Below are 21,351 nucleotides of genomic sequence, written 5' to 3'. Positions count from 1 at the left end.
CACGAGGCAGGATTTTGACCTGAAACGTTGACAATTCCTTTCCTCCCATAGATGTTGCTCGACCTGTAGATTTCCTCCAGCATATTGTTTTGTTGCTCCAGGAGAAGGCAATTGAGCCCTTCAATCCTGTCCCATCATTCATGTGGGTCCCCTAACCCTGCATCCAAACATTAATGCCCTTGCTCTACAGAAGTCTGTCAATCAGCTGACGCTGTTTAAGTAACTTGGTCAAGGAAGGACTTTCAGGTTTTAAGGGAAATGAAAAGTGGCCTGTTTAGAGAAGGAATGTGTTTCTGAGGTAATGGATCAGCGTTGCAGTTCGAACAAATGCTTCACAGCATCAGCGATAACTGATCAGAGTTCTGTTCCTCCTGCTGTCTCTAAAGAGTTTGTACTGGGTGCTCCAGTTTCCGCCCACATTCCAGAGACCTACAGGTTAGGGTTAGTTTTAATAGGTTATGGGCAAGTATGTTGGCAACCCTTGCAGGCTCCCCCCAACACAATCCTCGCTGATTTGATTTAACACAAATGGCACATTTCGCTGTATGTTTCGATGTACATGTGGCAAGTAACGCAAATCTTTTTAATCTTTTTGATTTTACTAAATGGTGGGACGGGCTTGAGAACCCAAGTGACCTACCCCTGTTCCGTTTCTGTTTTGGAGAGTTCGAAATTTCCAAACCCCTCCCCCTCCCCCTCCCCCTGTGTGACGAAATGCTCCCAGACTTCACCCCAAGTGCCCTGCCTGACTTGAATGTAAATGCAATGCTCCGTTATTCTATACTCACCCGCCAGAACCTCTAATCATATTAAACACCTCAATTAGATCATCCCTTGATCTCTGCTCCAGGGGATACGGCCCTAGTCTGTTCAATCCGTCCTCATAATTAAACCTTTGATGCTTGTAAAGTGCCCTGGGATATTTCTGCATAGCGAACACTCTAAGATTTGTTTTTGGGAAGATGGATATGTTTATACAATTTTTATTAGCAAAGGCCCAGTTTTCCTGTTTCAGAGGCTTGTTGGCTTTGGTTTAAATTACGAATGGCTTTGTTAACTCCGATTTGAATGCTTTAGGACATCGTGAGAACATAAGGAATCAGGATCAGAACCAGATCTACTATCGCTGACATTTGATCATAAGACAAAGGAGCAGAACTATGTCATTCGGCCCATCAAGTCTGCTCTGCCATTCATTATGGCTGATATATCATACCTTTCCTTGTAACCTTTGATACTCTTACTAATCAAGAACCTATCAACCTCAGCTTTAAATATACTCAGTGATTTGGCCTCCACAGTGGTCTATGGCAATGAATTCCTCAGATTCGCCATCCGCTGGCTAAAGAAATTCCTCCTCATCTCTTTCTGATGGAGCATCCTTCTATTCTGATGCTGTGCCGTCTAGTCTTAGACTCTCCTATTGTTGGAAACATCCTCTCCACGTCCACTCTATCTCATCATCATCATTACATGCCGAGTTGTGTGGCACGGACAATCACGGTCGTCTGTCTGTCTACCGAGCCACGCTGTTGCTCTATCCATGACCATGATTGTTCTTGGCAAATTTTTCTGCAGAAGTGGTTTGCCTTTCTTTTGGGTGGTGTGTTTACAAGATGGGTGACCCCAGCCATTGTCAATGCTCTGCCTGATGTCAGTCGTTGCGTAACCAGGACTTGTGATATGCACCAGCTGCTCATACGATCATCCACCAGCTGCTCCTGTGGCTTCACATGACCCTCATCGGGGTGGGGTGAGGGTTCGCAGGTTAAGCAGGATAGCCTGCAGGTCAGTGGAGGGAAGGACTTTACCTCTTTTTGTAGAGATGTATTTCCACCCTGCCACTCTATCTAGGCCTCTCAACATTCAATAGGTTTCAATGAGATCCCCGCTCATTCTTTTAAACTCCGATGAGTACAAGCCCAGAGTTATCAAAGACTCTTCATATGATAACCCTTTCATCCTTGGGATCATTTGATGTGTTGCCTTCCTCTCTCAATCAGTATTCTACTACTGTGATGTAATTGGTTCAACACTTCATCCCAGGCCTTCACCCTTCACTGCATGTGGCTGGTTTAACCACTTATTCAAAGAAAGGGTTGGGTCCAGTTAGGGGAGCAACACTGCAAGGCTCTGAGAGGATTTCCGGCCTCGTCCAGGGGGTTCTGAGGGAGGTCTGTTGAATTATAACTGCAGTCAGGGTTGGCACCGTCAGCTAATGGCAAGTCAACAGAGAATGATGAGAAATGTACCAGCAAGGACTTCCACAGATTTAGATAAAGAAAGAGATGGTTCAGGGGAAGTGTGGGTTCCTCAGAGAGTGAGACTGGGGATTGAAGACAGGAAACAAGAAACAGGCTAATAAATGAAATCAATACTTTGCATTAATTTTCATGGTGAAGAATGTGGGCCATTCCCTCTCTTACCGCTGCCATCGGGACAGAGGTACAAGAGCCTTGGCTGTCACACCACCAGGTTCAGGAACAGTTATTACCCTACAACCATCAGGCTCCTGAACCAGTGTGAATGACTTCACTCACTTCAACACCCAATTGATCGCTGAACACAGCCTATGGACTCACTTTCAAGGGCTCTACAACTCATGCTCTCAGTATTTTTTCTTGTACTTGCGCTTTGTCTTTTACACATTGGTTGCTTGTTAGTGTTTGTGTGTAGTTTTTTATTGATTCTATTGTATTTCTTTGTTCTTCTGTGAACGCTCACAAGCAAACGAATCTCAGGATAGTATATGGTGACATATACGTACTTCAATACTAAATCTACTTGAAACTTTTTGAAAAGCAAACACCCTAGAGGTTTGAGGTGGACCAGGTTCAGGAGACGCAGAGGGGTTTGTGATATTAGTGACCATGAGGGACAAGGTGGTAGAAAAGCTCATGGGACTAGAGGCAAACAGATAAATCACAAGTGATTAGGAAGGCAAGGAGCAAGATGTCCTTTATCACAGTCGGCGGATCTGGAATCTGGGAGCGTAGTTGTAATACGAGACGTGTAGGAACTTCTTGCAGTGGAGGATTGTAGATGTGGTATCACTTGGGGTATTGAAAGAAGAAATAGATAAAAGCTTCAGGGTCAGGGAATTGAGGGCTCTGGGGAACTGGTACAGAAGAGGAGGTGAGGTTTAAGACAGATTAATCATGACCATGTAGGATGGCCAGGGCAGGCTTGAGGGGCCGAATGGCTTATCACCACTCTAGTCTTGCAGTTAGTAGAGCCAATGCCTCATGGTATCAGCAACTCGGGTTCAATCTTGGCCTTTGATGCAGTCTGTGTGGATTCTTCCTCTGATTGTGCGAGATCCCTCTGGGTGCTCTGGTTTCCTCCCACATCCCAAAGATGTGTGGGATGCTCTCTAAGTCAGCCACCGTAAGTACCCCAGTGTTAAAATGTTGGGGAGCTGATGGGAATCATATCTGACGAATCTCATAGAATTTTTTGAGGATGTAACTAGTAGAGTGGATAGGGGAGAACCAGTGGATGTGGTATATTTGGATTTTCAAAAGGCTTTTGACAAGGTCCCTCACAGGAGATTAGTGTGCAAACTTAAAGCACACGGTATTGGGGGTAAGGTATTGATGTGGATGGAGAATTGGTTAGCAGACAGGAAGCAAAGAGTGGGAATAAACAGGACCTTTTCAGAATGGCAGGCGGTGACTAGTGGGGTACCGCAAGGCTCAGTGCTGGGACCCCAGTTGTTTACAATATATATTAATGACTTGGATGAGGGAATTAAATGCAGCATCTCCAAGTTTGCGGATGACACGAAGCTGGGTGGCAGTGTTAGCTGTGAGGAGGATGCTAAGAGGATGCAGAGTGACTTGGATAGGTTGGGTGAGTGGGCAAATTCATGGCAGATGCAATTTAATGTGGATAAATGTGAAGTTATCCACTTTGGTGGCAAAAATAGGAAAACAGATTATTATCTGAATGGTGGCCGATTAGGAAAAGGGGAGGAGACCTGGGTGTCATTATACACTAGTCATTGAAAGTGGGCATGCAGGTACAGCAGGTGGTGAAAAAGGCGAATGGTATACTGGCATTTATAGCAAGAGGATTCAAGTACAGGAGCAGGGAGGTACTACTGCAGTTGTACAAGGCCTTGGTGAGACCACACCTGGAGTATTGTGTGCAGTTTTGGTCCCCTAATCTGAGGAAAGACATCCTTGCCATAGAGGGAGTACAAAGAAGGTTCGCCAGATTGATTCCTGGGTTGGCAGGACTTTCATATGAAGAAAGACTGGATGAACTGGGCTTGTACTCGTTGGAATTTAGAAGATTGAGGGGGGATCTGATTGAAACGTATAAAATCCTAAAGGGATTGGACAGGCTAGATGCAGGAAGATTGTTCCCGATGTTGGGGAAGTCCAGAACAAGGGGTCACAGTTTGAGGATAAAGGGGAAGCCTTTTAGGATCGAGATTAGGAAAAACTTCTTCACACGGAGAGTGGTGAATTTGTGGAATTCTCTGCCACAGGAAACAGTTGAGGCCAGTTCATTGGCTGTGTTTAAGAGGGAGTTAGATATGGCCCTTGTGGCTACGGGGATCAGGGCGTATGGAGGGAAGGCTGGGGCGGGGTTCTGAGTTGGATGATCAGCCATGATCATAATAAATGGCGGTGCAGGCTCAAAGGGCAGAATGGCCTACTCCTGCACCTATTTTCTATGTTTCTATGTTTCTATGAATGTGAGGGAAAAAACTTCCAGGCAATATTAAAGAGAGAGTGGGAATGATTCTCATTTCAGGTTGAGACCTTCCTTCTGGACAGGCCAGTCCAGAGATGCTCTTCTGCCCACTCTCATGAACAAGGCTTTTTCGCCCACAGAACTGCTGATTGTTTCTTGTTCTCTGTAAACTCTAGAGACTGATGTACGTGAAAATCACAGGGAGATCAGCAGTTTCCGAGATACTCAAACAACCCCGTCTGGCACCAACAATCATTCCACAGTCCAAGTCACCTAGATCACATTTCTTCCCCACTCTGATGTTTGGTCTGAACAACCCCTGAACCTTTTGACCATGTCTGCATGCTTTTGTACACTAATTAATTGGTTGATGAGATATTTGCATTAACAAGCATGTAGGCAGCTGTACCTAGAAAAGGTACCACTAAGTGTATATTTTTCAAGCTAACCAAGGCCCCAGGAACAGCAATGTGATTACCAGAATTTTAAGTGATGCTGTTTGAGGGGCAAGTATTGGCCTGTGTATTGGAGCAAATTGCTACTTGTACTGTTACCAGGAGACCACTTGCCTCTATCTGAAAGATCTCCCATGCAAAATTAGCCAACACCAGCATGAAGAATTGCATTAAACCTCCTCAGTACAACATTGGTGTCATGAACAGTTTTTATGCACAAGTCAATGGGCCCACAATCTTCTCCAATTTAGCGAGAATGTTATCAGCTGAGTCACAGCTGGAGCTATTAACATTATTGCATTCCTTTTTCTCCTTGGGAATTTAAGAGCAGATATCCTCAGTGTTCTAATGTGTAGATGTGACAGGCAATTAGAAAGGCAACTTGTAGGTTTATTGAAGGTTTTTTAGCGCAGGAGTAAAGATGTCTCAGTACAGTTATGTAGGGGCATGATGAAATCACATCAGGAATACTGTGTCCAATTTCTATACGTGTATAGAAAGAGTGAAGCAAAATTCTCAAGGCTGGTTCCTGGGATGGCAAGTCTGTCTTGGGAAGAAAGGTTGAGCAGTCTGGCCCTCTTATTGAAAGTGTAGAAGATGTGACCTCAAGACATAGGAGCAGAATTAGGCCATTCAGCCCATCTAGTCTGCTCTGCCATTCGATCATGACTGATTTATGTATTTGGTTTCTGCCACGTTAGGTTGGCTGATTAGAAATTTGCACAAAGGAGCAGGTGTTCAGGTGTACCTAATAAAGTGGCCACTGAGTGTGTCTTGAGATTTGTTGTTTTGTGGCAGCAGTACAGTGCATGATATAAAAAATGTTGTAAGTTACATTTAAAATAAATAATCACCTAATTATAGGAAGTATGTAGAAGCTTTAAAGAGGGTGCAGGTGAGATTTACCGAGATGCTGCCTGGATTAGAGAGCGTGTCTTTTGAGGACAGGTTGAACGAGCAAGGACTTTTCTCTTTGGAGCAAAGGAGAATGAGAGGTGACTTGACAGGGGTGTATAGATGGGAGGCATAGACTGTGTGGATAGACAGTAGTGTCCTCTAAGACGTGCGCTTGGGTACGCGCACACATCTTTTGCTACTAGCACACAAAGGAATTTGAACTGTGAACAAAAGGTCGTCAACCTCTACCTCATTGGCATGTTAAGTATATTTCACGATCGTACACAATCACATTTCCTTTTCCGGTTTCTGATGCAGACAGTGTTGACAATGTGGAGTTTGTGATAATTTGACCGAAGATTTTAGAACTGGCATATTTATACTGTTTTTATTGAAGAAATTATTGATTCACTATGTTAAATTCCAGAGAAGCCAAGGGCGTGAAGCACAAAAGAACTGCTGGTTCATTTAAAGCGGAATGGCTTGTTATCCTTAGAGCAGCTTCAGGTTTACTTCCACTTAAAAAAATTCAGTGAGTACACATTGTTGTCACTGGGCAAAAAATTACATAGCACATGATTTTTGCGCACACCAGTGATTACAAGTTGGAAGGAATATTGATAAGCAGAGACTTATCAATGGCAAAAATGGCCAATACCAGGGGGCATAGTAGGGTGATTGGACAAAAGTAAATGGAGGGATATCAGAGGTGGGTTTTTTACACAGAGAGCGGTGGTACAGGCAGATACATTAGAGATATTTAAGAAACTCTTAGATAGGCACATGGATGATAGAAAAAGGAAGAGCTGTGTAGGAGGGAAGGGTTAGAGTAGGTTAAACGTTCTGTAGTGGAGGATCTGTTCTGTAATGTTCTATGCTGCAGTAGTGCAAAGATGGAATAATGAGATGCTGTTAGTGGGTTGATGGACCATTCAGTAATCTGATGGCGGCAGGCGGGAGGGGCGGGGATGGGGGAAGAAGCTGTCCTTCCATAAGATCACTCAGTATTGTTTCTCGAGTGCTGCCTGTGACTCCTGCCCCTGATGACTCTCTCCCTTCCTTGCAAGGTGAAAAGCCATTCGATTTCAAGGCTGGCCCGGGATCCGGAGGAGACGGCCGAGGATAACAAGCTGAAGACCTGGAAGGCTAACAACCAAGCCCGTCACAAGCGGCGATGGTCACCCCCAGGATCACCGGACACCCCGGCACAAACAAAATATGGGTCTGGCCTGGAGGAGACCAACCCTTTTGTCCTGGACCTGAAGAACTTCCCCGACCTAACCAATGCGGATATCAACGCACAGAATCCCAACATTCAGGTGAGAGGGAGAGATTTATTATTTATATATCTGTCCTCTGACAGGAGAACTTGGTCACAGGAGGAGGCTCCTCAACCTCATTCCATCATACATTTCCATATAGAGTCATATAAAGTAATACAGTCTGGAAACAGGCCATTCAGTCCATCTGGTTCATGCTGACCACAGCATTCCTGATAGACCCACTTGCCTGGGTTCAGCCCAAACCCTTCCCTTCCCTCGACCCATTCCAATGCCTCAACTACTTCTTCTGGTAGTTCATTCCGGGCATCCAACAGCCTCTGTGCAAAGAAGTTACCTCTTGGGTCTGTTTTAAAATTTTTACCTCTTTTCTTATATATACTGTTACGTAACCGGCAACAATGAATATCAATCGAGACAGGTTATATAAAAACAACCAAACATTTATTAAACACGGATAAACAATCAAAAAAACAAACGAAAACCTTAACCGGAAGTTAACTGCTATGCAGCCATTCAACAAATTGTCACTCGGCACTAGTTCTTAAAGCATTAAATGTGAAAACAGTTCTTAAAGCGGTAAAGTCAGATATAGTTCTTAAAATGGTAAATTCAAAAGTCCAACAGATTTATATGTTCAACTGGGAGAGACTTCTCTGGGGAAGGATTTCTTCATAGATGCGACTTTCCCGTTGGTTCTGTCCAAAGGGTTCACAATGCAGGAAATAAACAGTTTAAAACAACTGACCTTAAATTCTAGAGAGCAAACCTTGCATGAACTCTTTGCTCTTCTGGCAAGGGTTATCTTTCATGCAGGTCACTACTCCTTCAACGAAGACTCAATAAGGTCGATCCTTTGTTAAACTGCCGAACGATACCGACTCCTCTCAATCCTTCGGGTTCTGTACTTCGATAAAGTCTTCACTCTCCCGTACTACTGCTGGAATAGGGTAAATCAGCACATCTAGCAAAAATTGCCAATCCAGCACTATTGTACCTTGCAACAGAATGTAACAACCGTTTTAAAAATGAAGTTGCATCATCAAAACAAATACACAACAGAAACGGAGACACAGTACATTCTAGCTGGAAATCTAAAAACTAAAAACTAACTGGTCTTCCCTTATATACCCGTAGTGCACGTCATCACGTGACCTCACATCAGCGGGAAAATTACATCAGGTGACCTCCAAAAGACCATTACATCATTCTCCCAAAAAAAAACCACAGACCTCCTTGTAACAATACATACCCTTTCCCCAACCCTGGGGAAAAGGCTGTGACCATCCACCTTATTTTATAAATTTCTATGAGGTCATCCTGGACAACACTGTCCCATGGGTTGAAGGACAATTCCATTCCCAACCAATATTCCCTACAATTGATTCTCCCCACATTCCCATCAGCTCCCCCCTCCCCAGACTGTACCACTCACTTACAGAGTTACAGTAGCTTACAGCAGCCATCGAACTGATCAACCTAGACGTCTTTGGGACATGGGAAGAAACTGGAGCACCTGGGAGGAGACCAGTGTGGTCACAGGGAAAACGTGTAAACTCCACATAGGCAGCACTCTAAATCAGGATTAAATGAGGTAGCAGCTCCAGCAACGGTGCAGCCCACTCACTCCATTTTCCCCTCAAATTTGTAGCCTCCCCATCACTTTTCACCTTCTAAAACAAAAAAAGCATCCCCTGGTCCCCAAACAAAACCTTGTTTTCAATGAAAATCTAAAATCTTGCAAGTGCTAGTAATCTGAAATAAAAATACGAGCAACATAAAAAAACGGTGGAGAATTCAGTGGGTCAGGCAGCATCTACGAAGGGGAATAAACTGTCAACGTTTCGGGACAAAACGTTCCCTCAGAATTACTGGCCATTCACCTCATTGATGGGACCCACCTGAGTACAAAATTGCTGATGTAATTATACTACCCTTAAAATATTGCCACGCTGTAGGAAGGATGTGGTTGTACTGGAGAGAATGTAGGGGAGATTAAAAAAGCACTGATAGAAGTTCTGATGAGAGATCCCGACCTAAAACCTTATTGGAATTGGAATTGGTTTATTATTGTCACATGTACTGAGATACGGTGAAAAGCTTGTCAAACAGACCAACTGGTTACACAGTGCATTGAGCTAGAACACAGGAAAACAACAACAGAATACAGAATAAAGTGTTACATTTACAGAGAGTGCAGTGCAGGGAAACTATAAGTGCAAGATCATAATGAAATATAAAAATAGATCTGGAGACACTCAGCGGGTCAGGCAGAATCTGTGGAAGGAGAATGAGATTCATGCTTATTATCACTGTCAAATGTCGTGAAATTTGTTGTTTTGTTGCAGCAGTACAGTGTTAAACATAAAGCACTACTATAAGTTACAATTAGGAATATATTTTAAAAAATAAATAGCGCAAAACTGCCAACAAGAAAAGTAAGTATATGGTGACGTATACATACTTTGATATTAAATTTACTTTGAACTTTGAAAAAGAGAGCTAGTGTTCATGGGTTCATGGAACATTCAGAAATTGGATAGCAGAGGGGAAAAGCTGTTCCTAAGACACTGCGTTTGGGTTTTCAGGATCATGTACTCTTTGTCGGAACTCTTTGCTTATTTCCCAGTACCCAGTCTCCCTCCCATGCCCAGCAGCATCCCCTCTGATTCCTGTTCCATTAACCGACACTGAGGGTCAGTTAGGGCTATTTGCAGCGGTCAGTTACCCTGCCAGCACATCTTTGGGATTCCGGAGGAAACCAGTGCACCCTGCAACACATTAGGTCAGGATCGAACCCAGGTCCCTGGAGTGGTGGGGCAGTACGAGGGGTGATTGATATGTTTGTCGCCTAAGGTAGAAGGAGATGAGTTATTAACTTCAAACTTTCTGCATAATCACTCAAAGAGTTGAACTGCATGTGCATGTAACAAGAGCTGTATAACTCATCTCCTTCTATCGTAGGCCACGAACTTATCAATCACCCCTGCTGTGGACTGCTTTCTGGAGCTCCAAGACACCGACTTCTACAAAGAAGGGATCGGTATGCTCCACAACCACTGGACTAAGTGTGTAAATGCAGGAGGGGACTATGTTCAAAAATAAATGTTTTCTAAAATAGACTCCTTCTACTTTAGGCCACGAACTTATCAATCACCCCTCATAGTACTACCTGCTACACTACTCTCTCCAATCAAGAATAGAGTTCACCTTAAACACAAGAGATTCTGCAGATGCTGGAAATCCAAAGCAACACACACAGAACGCTGGAGAAACTCAGGCTGGTCAGGCAGCCTCTATGGAAATGAGTAGATAGTCGATGTTTTGGGCTGAGAGTCTTTAGGACTGAGCAGGAAGGGGAGATGTCAGAATAAAAAGGTTGGGGGAGGAGAAAGAGGCTAGCTGGAAGGTGATAGGGGAAGCCAGGTGGGTGGGAAAGGTCAAGGGCTGGATAAGTAGGAATCCAATAGATGAGGAGAGTAGACCATAGGAGAAAGAGAAGGAGAAGGGGTCCCAGGAGGAATTAACCAACAGGTGAAAGGAGGTAAAAGGTCAGAGTGGGGAATAGAGGAAGGGGGAGGGGGAAATTTGTTAACCAGAAGGAGAAATCGATATTCACACCATCAGATTGGAGGCTACCCAGATGGAATATATGGTGTTACTCCTCCACCCTGAGCGTGGCCTCATTTTGGCACAAGAGGAGGCCATGGAAACCATGGAGACATTTATTAAGGTCCTGATGAATCTCAAGGTTGTATATGGTGACATACATGTACTTAGATAATATGGTGACATACAGGTCACCATATTTGATAGTATGGTAACATATATGTACTTTGACTGTGAACTTTAGAACTTCGATGAAGGGCAGTCACCCAAAACGTTGACTGTTTATTCCTCTCCATTGATGCTGCCTGACCTGCTGAGTTCCTCCAGCAGTTTGTGTAGTGTTCACCTTTACATCTTGTTTGGTTCACTGGCTAAACAGCATTTTGGAATGCTTCTTTCTACTTAAAGCACAATGTAGATATTAGTGCTTGTTACTGACAATGAAGAGAATCCTTGTCAGAATGAGTTAAAGTACACTGCAGAGTAGCCTAATAAAATCTTTTACATTGCATCCATAGACAATTCCTCAAAAATCTGTACATGAATCTCGAAGTACTGGTCAGATTGTGGTTTACATCTAATTCCTAGACTGTTAACTTGTTACGAGAAAAAATCTGCAGAGCAATGCTGAAGACTGTGTTTTAAATTACATCTACAATACTGTGCAAAAGTCCTAGGCATGTATACATAGCTAGGATACATAAGACTTTTACACAGAACCGTATTTGTCAGCAAGGAGTGGAGAGCGAGTTTGTAAGTCTGGTGGGAGCAAAGGATGTTGGGAATGGTGAGGGTGGACTGTTGCGGGAGGGGTGTAGGACGGATGTCAGAGAAAGAGTGCCAGGAGCAGGGGGTGGCGCAGGTGCAGACACACCCAGACACACCCAGCCCTGAGACACCAAATAATCAGTTTATTCATCATTACAGAATGTCTCTCTGGTATTTCCTGCTCCCTCCCCTTTCTCTTCCCCTTTTCCCATCCATGATTCCCCTCTCCCTGTCCCCTTCCCCATTCTCAGTCCACAACAGAGTCCCATATCAGAATCAGTTTTATCATCACTCACATATGTCATGAATTTTTTTTGCAGCAGCAGTACAGTGCAATACGTAAAATTACTACAGTGCTGCGCAAAAGCTCGGGTGTCTAAGACTTTTGTACAGAATGTTAAATCCTAGACTGTTAATTTGTTATGGGAAATCTTAGTTCTCTTTTACACACTTTGAAAACAGCAGCTTTGAAGTTTCAAGAGCTATTGAGATTAACTCAGGTTTAATTTTAACCTGGTTCCAGTAAGTTACAGTAAAATCTTCTGCCCTCCATGTCTCTCTCAGTCTGTCACACGCTGCTCATTCTCTGCTTTTCTAATCTAAAATTTTAAACAAATATGCCATCCCATTCTATCATTTAAAATATTTTGAAAGTTCGTTAGTGTTGGTTTCCCAGTTCCTCTCGGGTTTTGGTCCCACAGCTGGACAGCCAGTATCCATTTCCAGTGTCTGTGTTGTACGGGCTGGCCTGACCTGTGTAACCCCATCACAGTTTAAAGCTTCAGGCAGTGAAGTGTCTCCTTACCAGTGCCTGAGGTGAAAGCTCAAACCTTGGACAGAAAGGCTCATTAAACACTTCACCGGCGCGGTGGCAGAGAGGAAGTTGCCATAGCTGCTACTTCACTGACCAGTTCAAAACAATTCTCACAGCTTGAGGCTGAAGGTTTTGAGCAGTTCAGTAGAGGCATGATCTGGACTGATAAGAGAGTGGGCTAATCTGCCGTCTTCAGAGCTAAACTGATAACCTTTGACCTGTTGACCCTCAGCCTGATAACCTTGTGATCCCCCAACAGCCCGCTGATTCATGTCCCTCTACATTCTGTATGCTGCCCTGGGGATCTGAAACATTATCCACCGCAAGTCAGTGTTATGGAATCTACATTGTTCGCCAAACATAGAAAACGAACAGGCTTATGATGCCAGTGCCAACCGTGAGATCAGTCTAAGCAGCACAAAGGCTTGCATGAGATCTCAATCCTTCCATTCCTTGCCTGTTCATGTGTCTGTCTAAATAGCTCTTAAACCTCACTGTCATATCTGCTTTCATCACTTGCCTTCCAGGTGTCTACTTCTCTCCATGTAAAAAATCTTGCCTCATCAATCTCCTTTAAACTTCCCCTCTCTCATCCTCTTCCTGAACCTGGTGGTGTGGGACCGAAGGCTTCTGTACCTCCTGCCTGATGGTAGGAGCATAAAGAGAGCATGGTCTGTATGGTGGTTCTCTGGATGTGCCCTAACCAAAGTCTTGTATAGCTACAACTTGGACTTTGCCACTCAATGCCCCAACTGATGAAGGCTGGCATGCTGCACACCTTTTTAACCACCCTAACTGTGCCAATTTCAGGGAGCAATGAATTAAACCCCGAGATCCCTCTGTACCTCAGTGTTCCTAAGGGCTCTACCATTTACTGTATACTCCCCTCTTACCTCCCAAAATGCAGCACCTCGCTCTCCAGATTAAATGCCATCTACCACTTCTCTGCCCAGATTTCCAAGTGGCCTACATCCCTGCTGAATCCTTTGGTAACCTTTCTCTCTATCCAGAGCTCCGCCAATTTTTGTATCATCGCAGCTGATAATGGGCATTACGTCGCTGTCCACCAACGCCATTAAGGACCCCCATCATTCAGAACATGCCCTCCTCATTGCTACCGTCAAGAAGGATGTGCAGGGGTCTGAAGACAGACACTCAGCGTTTTAGGAACAGCTTTTTTCCCTCCACTTTCAGATTTCTGAATAGACAATGAGCCAATGTATACTCCCTCACTATCTTTCCCCTCTCTTATTTCATTTAATCTATATGTATCAAACTGTAATTTATGGCATTTTTATTGAATATTGCACTGTAGTGTTGCTGCAAAACAACAAATTTCATGACACATGCCGGTGATATTAAACCCGATTCTGATTCCGATTTTGTCTGTTCAGCATCTTGAATGTACTCTACACTCGGCAGGCCTTGCTGGTTTTGGGAATACACTGGATTTCCGGTCTGTTTCGAGCTGCAACACAATGTCTAGGCTCACATCAATAGCAATGACTTGGGTTCCAAAGACCTCCAACTTTCTTGTTAGTCTTATCTGGGGATGATGTCTACACGATTGACCAAGGTACCACCTTTGTGTTGTTTTTCCACAGCCTGCCCCGACAGCTCGACATACCCTTTCCTGACTCGCGTCCCTCTGCACTGGGGAGGCACAGTCAGCAGAGCAGTTAGCGTAATGTTATTACTGGGTTCAATTCCCACCACTGCCCGTGGGGAATTTGTACGTTCTCCCCATGACCACCTGGGTTTCCTCTGGGTGTTCTGGTTTCCAAAGATGTACAAGTTAGTGGGTTAGTAGGTCACGCGGGTGTAACTGGGCGATCCTGGAAAGCCCTGCTACCATGCTGTATCCCTAAATAAATAAATGAATACCTGCTCCTAATTGCCCTGTGCCACCTTTACTCGTCCCAGATGGCCTTCGCCAAGTTTTATTGATGCACCAGAGAACTTACCCCATCTAGATGTATCACAGCTTGGCCTGGCAACTGCTCCACCCCTGACCGCAAGAAACTGCAGCCCGGTTCATCACACAAGCCAGCCTCCCTTCCAATGGCGTACGCCTACACCTCCCTCTGTCCCAGCAAAGCACCCACTACAAGAGCCCCTGGTATTAGGGTATACTAGCAGGAATAGAAAATTGGCTGACAGGCAAGAGGAGAAGAGTAAGAATGAAGGGGGCCCTTTTCTGGTTGGTTGCTGGTGACTAGTAGTGTTTCGCATGGATTGGAGTTGGGACCACTTCTCTTCATCTTGTACGTCAATGATTTGGATGACGGAATTGATGGCTCTGTGGCCAGGTTTGCAGACGATATGAAGATGGGGGAGGGTCAGGTAGTGTTCAGGAAGCAGAGAGTCTGCAGGAGGACGTAGGCAGATGAGAACGGAAATAGAAATGGCAGATGGAATATAGCGTAGGGAGGTGTATGGTCATGCACTTCGGTAGAAGGAATAAAGACGTAAACTATTTTCTAAGCAGGAAGTAAATTTAAAAATCAGAGATGCAAAGGGACTTGGGAGTCCTTGTTCAGGATTCCTGAAAGGTTAACTTGCAAGATGAGTCAGTGGAAAGGAAGGCAAGTGCAATGTTAGCTTTCGTTTCGAGAGGACTAAAATATAAAGCGAGGATGTAATGCTGAGGCTTTATAAGGCATTAGGAAGACCACACTTGGGAGTATTGTGAGCCGATCTGGGCCCCTTATCTAAGGAAAGGTGTGCTGGCATTGGAAAGGGTCCAGAGAAGGTTCACAAGAATGATAGTAGGAGTGAAGCAATTAACATATGAGAAGCGTTTGATGGTTCTGGGCCTGTATTTAGTGCAGTTTAGAAGAATGAGGGGTATTTCATTGAAATCTATGGAATATTGAAAGGCCTAGATAGAGTGGATGTGGAGAGGACCTTTCCTATGGTGGCGGAGTTGAGGACCAGAGGGCACAGCCTCAGAATAGAGGGCTGTCCATTTAGAACAGAGATGAGGAAGTATTTCATTTGCCAGATGTTAGTGAATCTGTGGAATCCATTGCCTTTGACGGCTATGGAGGCCAAGTCAATGGGTCTGTTAAAGTGGAGGTTGATAGTTTCTTGATTAGTCAGGACACCAAAGGTTACAGGGAGAATGGGGTTGAGAGGGATAATAAGTCAGCCATGCTAGGATGGCAGAACACACTTGATGGGCTGAATGGCCTAATTCTGCTTCTGTGTCTTGTGGTCTTATAGTCAAAGACCCCGCTCACCCTAGTCTTTCTTTACCCCCTCAAGTCTGGCAGACAATGCAGGAGCCTAAGAACAGGTACAACCAGGCTCAAGGACAGCTTACAACACACTGTTATCAAACTCTTGAAGACATCTCTCATACGCTGATGATGAATCTCTGATATCTCATTCTCTCTTGTTGTGGCCTTTGCACCATGTTGTCTACCTGCACTGTATTTTCTCTGTAACTGTAACACAAGATTTCCCATTCTGTCTTTTTTTCCACTTTTTACTACCTTGATGTAATCCTGTAAGGAAATGGCTCATCTGAAATGTATGCAAGCAAGAACCTTCCCCACTGTAAGTGACAATAATGCACCAATTACCAATTCTTCAGAGGTAACCACGGTACTACGGGTCCTCACTCACATACCAGACTGAGTGAGGATGACAGACTTCCCTCAGGATACTTTTTACAAGAATCCTGTGGTTTCCTGGCCATCATTGCTCAGACATTTTGTTTTTAACTTCCTCAGGGATTTGGTATCAGGTCACAAGAGAGTCCTGACCTCTGGGTTGCTGGTCGAATTCATGCTGCTGCCTCACAAGTCCAGCTGCCAGGTTTAATCCCGCTCTTGTGTGCAGAGTGGAGTCCACACGTTCTCCCTGGGGCTGTGTGAAGTCTGCATGCTCCCCCTGTAACCATGTGGGTTTCCCAGGGTTCTCCATTACCCCTCCCCCCACCCCCGCAACCCCTACAAGGTGTTGATGGGTTGAGTGCCTATCAAAACTATCCTTTGTGTAGGGATGTGGCAAAGGTAGTGGTTAGTGCCAGCGATCACCCTATTGGGTTCGATTCCCGACACTGCCCGTAAGAAATTTGTATGTTCTCCCTGTGACTGCATGGGTTTCCTCAGGCTGCTCCAGTTTCCTCTCGGTTTTCACTACCGCCAGTCATGCAAGTCCAGGGTGGAGACTCCGGAACACTGTCACATTCAAATGTAGAAGGATTCTTCATTGCTGTTTCCATAACAATTTTGTTTTACCAGTCAGGATTGTTGGTCCTGAGCTGATCTCCTGAACCTGGAGGACCGGTGGACCACTCTTAGTCTGGCCTCTACCCTTTGACCTGTTTGGCAGGGGTCAAAGCATGAGGCCCTGACTCTCTGGGTCATTGAGGCACGCAAGCCTCCAAATCCTACGACAAGGTTGTGGTCCTCTTGGAGGGTGACAAATAAAATTAAGCTCGAAAAGATCTTTTAATCTCTGCAAGATACAAGGAAGGAAGAAAAGTGGAATTGAGATAAAGGGGGCTGCTGAGAACCAGCATGGACTCAATGGCCTGAATGGCCTCCCCCCAGTGATAGTAACAATATCACTGTACCGCCCAGTATAAAATAGATCTGAGTGGGTTAATAAATAAAACTAAAACCAGACAAACGCTGAACCGAAGTCCCGGGTCCCAGGACTCTGACAGAGTGAACAAGTACATTGGAGGCAACTACTACAGAATTTGCAGTGGACGGGAGATGAACCTGGAGCACTATGTGACATTCTGGTAAATACACCTGCCACAGAGTTGGAGATGCAGAGAGGTGCCAGAGGTGACTCAATCCAGGATAAGAGGTTGAATAAAATCTTGGAAGGTCAGTCTTGAAGGCAGTTACTGGCAGGATTCTTAGCAGTGTGAAGGAATAGAGGGATCTCAGTGTCCACATCCATAGATCCCTGAAAGTTGCCGCACAAGTTGATAGGCTGGTTAAGAAAGCATAATATGTTTTGGCCTTCGTTATTCAGAGGATTGAGTTCAAGAGCTGCAATTTAATGTTGCAGCTCTTTAAAACTCTGGTGAGACCACACTTGGAGTGTTGTGTTCAGTTTTGGTCACCTCATTATAGGAAGGAGCTGGAAGCTTCAGAGAGCATGCAGAGGAGATTTACCAAGATGTTGCCTGGATTAGAGAGCATGTCTTATGAGAATAAGTTGAGTGAGCTAAGGGTTTTTTCTTTGGACAGGAGGATGAGAGGGGACTTGAGAGAGACACAGATGGAGTGGACAACCAGAAATCTTTTCCCAGGGTGGAAATGACTAATACAAGAGGGCATAATTTTGAGGTAATTGGAGGAAAGTATAAGGAGGATGTCAGAGCTAGATTTTTACACAGAGTGGTGGTGTGTGGAATGCACTATCAGATGGTAAAGGCAGACACATTAGGGACATTTAAGAGACTCTTAAGATAGGCAAATGGATGATAGAAAAATGGACGGTTCTGTGGGCAGAACGGGTTAGATTGAACTTTGAGCAGGTTAAAAGGGCAGCACTGCAGTGTGGGCCAAGGGACCTGTATTGTGCTGTACTGCTCTATGTTCTAAATTGATCATTCTCACTAGAGATTGGAAGAATGAGCAGTGACTGAGTCACATGAGATCCTGATGGGGAAGAGGAGGTATATACTATTGGATTGCTTCCTTTGGTTGGAAAGTTTAGAACTTGGGGCCACATATAAGAATAGAAGGCCAGCCATAGTGGACAGGAGTGAGGAGAACATTCTTTATGCAGGGGGCTGTGATATTTTGAGGTTCACTATCCAAGGAGGAGATGGATGCCCAGTCACGGAATGGGCTGAGGTTGAATGGTTTTCAAAGCAAGGATTATCTGGGAAAGTGAGCTAGGCATAAGATAGGTCATGAATGGCCTAATTCTGCTCCAATGTCTTATGATATAATGGATCTTACAGGGTGGATGGAATAGGACTGAAGCATTGCTTTTGTTCCTTGTTAAATCAGCCACGATCGAATGCTGGAGCAGACTTGATAGCTCCACTGTCTGATGGTCTTGTGAGCCAATGGCTTCAGGAGGGTTGTGTGAGAGGGGAGAGAACCACTACTGAGAAATAGAAAGATACATAGAAGTTCCAAGGAAGGCTCCTGGACGAATGAAGTTAAAATCTGACTTGGCAAGCAGCAAAACTGAACGCGACAGCTGTTAATAACTTGAATGTCAATAAACCCAATAGCAGATGGCCAATCATAAAATAAAGTCAACGGAATTCTAAAGGATTGAGAGATATCCAGTCTCACTGAGAGAGGCAATGTATTTTCCTGGAGGTGAAACAAATGTGTAAAAGATATTTAAAAAGTTCCTGGATAGGAGAAGTTGAGAGGGATATGGGTCAAATGCTCCAGCAGATAACATGGTTGGTGTGGATAGGTTGGGCCAATGGGCCTGCTGAATTCTATGACTCTAAAATAAGTTGGGGTTTTAACACAAAAAAAAAGATTATAATTATTGGGAACAAATGGTATTTATCTTCTGTGTTCGATAGGTAACCATCGAGGTGGTAGATGACCCCCAGGCGGAAATCGAGATGGATCTGCTAAAGGGGAACCGGAATGACTGGTCCATCTCCTCGGCTGAATGGCTGTCTCACAAGGACATCTTCTGGCCCTTGTTTTGGGAGTATCCGGACTCGTCTGAGATGGGAAGCTTGGACTCGGCCAACGGGATGGACGGTGATGAAGAGGAGGATTATGCAGTGGAGTACGAGGGGGAGGATACATTCCTCAGCACGTTGGATGGAGTTTGGGATAGGAACTGGCCAATACACAAGAGCTGGTCCTCCAAGGAGAAGTTTAACTACGGTGAGTTGAGTAATTCTGGGTTTCATTCTTTCACCTGATGGGGCCCCACTGCACGAATCGTATTCGGGTCCAATCAAAGTAACGGAAGGTTCATTTACCTCCTCCAACGTCAGTAGGATTGTGGTCATTTAAACTGTGCACAAAAGGTTGTCACCCTCTGCCTCATTGGCATGTTAAGTATATTTCATGCTTGCATGCAATCACATTTCCTTTTCCAGTTTGTGATGCCGACAGTGTTGACAATGTGGAGTTTGTGATGATTTATCTGCAGATTTTAGAACTGGCTTACTTATGCTATTTTTATTGAAGAAATTATTCAGTGTGCACATGTTGTCACTGGGCAAAAAATTGCACGGCACAAGATTTTTACGCACACCAGTCATTACAAATTAGAGGGAACATTTCAAATGAGACAGGGTAACTTATTCTCAGGAGGGTCAGTTTTACATGAACCCATCTGACTCAGGTATGGATTCATTCTGAGTTCCATTACCACTTCTGGATTAGTCAGGATGAAGTGATCCTGATTCAGGCTGACCCACTGGTGAGAGCTCTGTGGGTGCACTTGTAAGGTGTTTCAGCAGCTAGCCATGTTCCGCGCAGAGCCACAAGCAGGTATCCAAACTTCACAATTCCAATCTGCACTGACCAACAAAGTCTCTTGTGTTTCTAATTGCCGGAACTCAAGAACCTGAGTTAAAGAGAAAGGCTGAATAGGTTAGGATTTTATTCCCTGGAGCGGAGGAGAGATTTGACAGAGATATATAAAATAAAGATAGCGTAAAAGCAAGCCAGCTTTTTTCAGTTTGGTGAGACTAGAATTAGAGGTCAAAGTTCAAAGTAAATTTTATTATCAAAGTATATATATGTCACCATATACAACCTTGAGAATCATTTTCTTGTGGGCATGCTCAATAAATTTATAGAATAATAACTGTAATACAAAAATTAAAATAAATAAGCAATAAATATCAAGAACATGACATAAAGTGTCCTTGAAAGTGACTCCATAGGTTGTGGGAACATTTCAGTGACGGGGCAAGTGAAGTTGAGTGAAGTCTATCACCTTTAGTTCAAGAGCCCGATGGTTGAAGCTGTTAACTGTTCCTAAACCTGGTGGTGGTAGTCACAGGTTAAGGGTGAAAGGTGAAATATTTAAGGGAAACACGAGAGGGAACTTCTTCACTCAGAGGGTGGTGAGAGTGTGGAACGAGCTGCCAGTGGTGCTGGTGAATATGGGTCTGATTGCCACATTAAAGAGAGATTTGGGTAAGTACATGGATAGGTGGCATATGGAGGCCTCTGGTTCAGGTGCAGGTCAATGGGTCTAGGCAGATGAACAGATTGATATGGACTAGATGGGCTGAAGGGCCTGTTTCTGTGCTGTAGTGCTCCATGATTATGAGTTTAGTTCCATAGTAGTGATAATGTGCTTTGCAATGATCTGAAGTCATGAAGGTGCTATATAAATGCAACTCCTCTCTTTCCCACCCTAAACACACAGAGGAAGTCATTCACTGATAAAGTCATGTCAATATCTAAATCGAAGAGCTCAACAATGGCACAGCACAGACTGTGAGTAGAAGGTGGCTAGATGCAAGGATTCATCTTGAGAGACTCTAACTGGAAATTAATCATCAGGCCCCAATGGTAATTGGTTTATTTTAACCACATGTACTAACATACAGTGAAAAACTTTGTTTTCCATGCCACTCAGACAAGGGCAGTATGGTACCATAGCGGTTAGCATAACTCTATTACAGTGCCAACGCTCCAAGTTCCATTTCCGCTACCGCCTGTAAGAAGTTTGTACGTTCTCTCCGTGACTGATGGGTTTCCTCCAGGTGCTCTGGTTTCCTCCCACATACCAAACATGTACGGTTAATACGGTAGGGTTAGTAGGTGAATTGGTCGCAGGGGTGTAATTGGGCAGTGCGGGCTTGTCGGGCTAGAAGGGCTGTTACCGTGCCATGTCACTAGAT

The 21,351-nt window shown here is 44.3% G+C and overlaps 1 protein-coding gene across 1 annotated transcript in view; it reads left to right on the top strand.

Moving 5' to 3' along the window:
• ism2a (isthmin 2a) overlaps positions 1-21,351 on the top strand; it is a 55,864-nt gene that overhangs the window by 10,391 nt on the left and 24,122 nt on the right. The window contains exons 3-4 of the mRNA XM_063044501.1: positions 7,124-7,375; positions 19,054-19,369. Coding sequence (XP_062900571.1) covers positions 7,124-7,375; positions 19,054-19,369 — 568 coding nt within the window. The remainder of the gene's footprint in view (positions 1-7,123; positions 7,376-19,053; positions 19,370-21,351) is intronic.

This window comes from Mobula hypostoma, chromosome 1, assembly GCF_963921235.1.
Source record: "Mobula hypostoma chromosome 1, sMobHyp1.1, whole genome shotgun sequence".
Classification (NCBI taxonomy): Eukaryota; Metazoa; Chordata; class Chondrichthyes; order Myliobatiformes; family Myliobatidae; genus Mobula; species Mobula hypostoma.
Note: the sequence above shows the minus strand (reverse complement) of the source record. Positions and strands in the feature narration are given on the sequence as shown.